Below are 3,848 nucleotides of genomic sequence, written 5' to 3'. Positions count from 1 at the left end.
ATGGAAAAAAAGAAGCACAACATTTTCTGGAATGAGAATACTATAGTAATAACTTATATACTTTCACAAAACGTTGTCAATTTGTTTGTCTGACCAGCAATACAGCTTGTGCAGTGAGGCATTGCAACTTGCCAATCACACGAAAGCTCGTTGGGTGCACTTTTACCCAACGAGGTCCAGGCGGAACAATGCCTGATCAGGTCACCTTTAAAAAGGCTTAGGTCATTGCGAAGAAAAGGCCACACTTTGTCATTTGTATTTGAATTCCATAATGCCTTGAATATCAGCAAAAGCAAGGGAGACGGCAATTGGCATGCTGCAGGCAGGCATGTCATGTGCCAGCATTGCCAAACACTATGGAGTGAGCCGCTCCACTGTGTCCTGACTGCAGAGAAGGTTTCAGCAGACTTGTAGGACAGATGACCATCCAAGATCCGGTCGCTCTCGAGTGACCACACCAGAGCAGGACTGACACATCAGACTGGTCTGATCTGAGAGATCGTTTCAGATCTGCGACCCATTCTGCTGCTGAAACTGCCAGCAGATACAACGCCTGCATCACTGACAGGACAGTAAGGCTCCTTGCTGCTGGCCTAAGAGCAAGGTGACCTGTCAGAGGCCCTCTGCTCCCACCTCTTAGATTTCACACCAGACTGGCTTGGGCAAGACAGAGGCTGTGATGGACTCATCAGCAGTGGCATCAGATTCTCTTCACAGTTACTCTTCAGCCTGTTCCACGCAGACAGGAGGGCCAGAGTATGGAGAAGGAGGTGTTTCTTTTTTACATAAGTATATATACATAGATAAGTGTCAAATGTTCATAGTTAATAGATACTCATCCTTGATACTTTTATTACTGAATTAATCCTTAATTGTTTAAGTAAGTCAGGTGGTGACGATCATTGGGAAAATTAAGAACCAAAGATATTGCAATAGAATGAACATGCCACAGTTGACTGCCTCTACAACAGACAGCAAATAGCTGTTCCTGTTCCATACTGATTTAAACAACCATAGTCTTAATCTTCATGCTGTGCGCCTATATTTTGCAAGAGCAAAATTAATTGTCAGACTGTCATATACTTGTCATATCCACAGGGATTTTAAGTGCAAACATGCTTTAAGGTCAATTGCTTCTCCAAAGGGCAGGGCAGAGGCTCTGTGGCTAAGGATCAGCGCCTGTGGCTGGAAGGTCGCCTGTTCAAATCACGTGGCCGGCAGAGGATTCCTACTCTGTTGGGCTCCTGAGCAAAGCCCAACTGCTCCAGGGGCGCAATATAAATGGCTGACCCTGCACTCTGACCCTGGGCTTCTCTCTCCCTATCTGTGTGTCTCATGGAGAGCAAGCTGGAGTATGCAAAAAATACAAATTCCTAATGCAAGAAATTGTATATGGCTAATAAAGTGATCTTAAAGGACCTTTTTACAAGCATTTCATACTACAATACACGAACAAGACCACAACTGATGCTGAGTTACTTGTTTGCAAACAAAACAAATTCAAGCAAAACAAATCTACTTTAAAAATGTTTATGCAACTACATGCAAAGCATACATCATCTCCTCTCCTACTGAAATCTCTGGGGTGTACTGTGCTGTCTTTGTGGAAATAATTCTTCTTGGTATGGCCCCCTGTTAATAGCAGTGAAAAACGTCATATACTGTAGATATTTGCTATATAAGAAGCTTGTTGCTGCCAAGCAAAATAATTTATTGTGCTTAAAGCATGATAAGGTAAATCGTTATTTAAAAAAAATCAGTGTGCATTAACCATATACTAATTTCATGATCCTGGAGAGAAAACTGTAAATCCTGTAAAAATATCAGGGTGAGTATTATAAACATTTTACATTTTTTAACTTCTTATTCCACCATTATTGTTATGTAACATACTGTTAGAAATGCATTGTCTAAATTCTCTCTGACAACAGATATAAAATTCATAGAATGTGGAAAAAGTTAGTGAATTATAAAACCAATTTTTATCAAATTTGATATTAACCAACAATGTTTACATATGTATAATAATTGTTTAATTATTACTAATAATCCAATCTTTTATACACAGTTTATATAATGGTTAATTTTTGGAGACTTAAAAGCTTAAAAAACGAAATATTTATGTTCAGCATACCATGATTAGTACAATATCTGGTCATACTGTGAAATTATTCTAATTACAAAAAAAAATGATCACATAAAAAAATAATTTGATAAGTTCTACATAACCCGCCCTGACATCTGCACATTGTTTGTCAATAGAAGTCTAAACCTTAATCAGGTGTTTGATGGAGATATATTCCAACACATATATAATGAAATTCTTAATGCACTGTTTTAGCGATACAAAACTATGAAAAGGAGTTTAAGAAAATTACATATTTTAGATCCATTATGGAACAAAGCATCACAATAAACAGTATCTTCTGCTTTTAAAAGCTACTTGAATGCTTTTGACACATTTTCAATATAGAGAGACTGAAATGTACCTTTAGTGCTTTGAGAGGTTAACATAAAGCTAATATAATATTATTATATACTGTATGCTGTCTTTTAGACGTTTACTTAAACTGAATGTGGCACAAAACTTACTGAATGGTCATTAGGATTAAAACAAAGTATCAAAGTACAATATATCTGTACACAACACAAAGTAACATACTGTATGTGTGGAATTAAGCAAAAAATAAAACATTTATTATAGTATACTTAGTATGCATATAAATACTAAATAAATACACCACATTCTGGACTGTAAAGCCACAACAACAATTTTTACTTTCAAAATATTAAAAAAAAATACTATATAAAATTCTACCTTTATAATTACAGGTCACAGAAAAGTGAAGTAGAGAAGCAAGTCTACCATGAACTCCCTGAATTCAACATTTTTGCTAAATGCTACGTTTGTTCGACCTCAGATGTTTTACATCAGTGGGTTTTCTAATATTCCACATGTGAAGTACTATTACATTTTCTTGTGTCTTGTGTATGCTTTAACTGTTTTAGGAAATTCTTTCATCATGTTCATTATATTCTTGGAGCGAAGCCTTCACACCCCAAAATATATGGCTGTTTTTAATTTAGCTGTGGTTGACATGTGTGGCAGCACAGCTCTTATTCCTAAATTGATTGACACCTTCCTGTTTGAATCTCGGTTTATTTCATATGAAGCCTGTTTGTCCTATATGTTTTTTGTGCATTTTTTTTCTTTTATTCAGTCACTTACTCTGGTGGTATTAGCTTATGACAGATTTGTTGCTATATGTTTTCCCCTAAAATACCACGTTATTGTAACTAACACTGCAATGCTTGCGATGTTAACAGTAGTATGGATTCTCACTGGAGGGCTAATGACTACAGCTATAATTTTTATTACCAGACTATCTTTCTGTAAAACAACTATGATAGAAAGTTATTTTTGTGACCATGGACCAACATATCGTATGGCTTGTAATGATTATACTCCAAATAACATAATTGCTATATTCTGTACAGCATTATATTTTATTTCCCCTTTGGTGCTGATTGCATTATCTTATTTGTGTATAATATTTGCTTTGATAAAAATTGCATCAATGGAAGGACGCTTAAAAGCAATGAAAACATGCACCTCTCATCTAATCTTAGTGGCTGTGTTTTATTTCCCAATATCTGCCACTTACCTTGTTGCATTTACAGCCACTATTCACCCCAATGCCAGGATAATAAACACTTCCTTGGCCACTGTCATTCCTCCTCTGTTGAACCCCATCATTTATACATTAAAGACTGAGGAGATAATGGTAGCAATTAATAAGCTTTACAAAAGAAACAAGATATTTTCAACTATAAATAACAATAAATAA

The 3,848-nt window shown here is 35.9% G+C and overlaps 1 protein-coding gene across 1 annotated transcript; it reads left to right on the top strand.

Annotated features, from left to right (window-relative positions):
* The first annotated feature begins 2,543 nt into the window (after positions 1-2,543).
* LOC138239127 (olfactory receptor 1E16-like) lies at positions 2,544-3,848 on the top strand. The gene is made up of 2 exons (XM_069189759.1): positions 2,544-2,576; positions 2,853-3,848. Exons 1-2 carry the CDS (start codon positions 2,544-2,546, stop codon positions 3,846-3,848), a joined length of 1,029 nt encoding a protein of 342 aa, XP_069045860.1.

Source organism: Lepisosteus oculatus, chromosome 5, assembly GCF_040954835.1.
Source record: "Lepisosteus oculatus isolate fLepOcu1 chromosome 5, fLepOcu1.hap2, whole genome shotgun sequence".
NCBI classification, from domain to species: Eukaryota; Metazoa; Chordata; class Actinopteri; order Semionotiformes; family Lepisosteidae; genus Lepisosteus; species Lepisosteus oculatus.
This window is presented reverse-complemented; position numbering and strand designations above follow the sequence as displayed.

Bases quoted from the DNA above. Each gene is read 5' to 3' on its own strand.
- LOC138239127 (XM_069189759.1), top strand. From the start codon at position 2,544: ATGCTGTCTTTTAGACGTTTACTTAAACTGAAT. The intron at 2,577-2,852 runs GTGGCACAAAAC...AAAGTGAAGTAG, and splicing joins GACGTTTACTTAAACTGAAT to AGAAGCAAGTCTACCATGAA.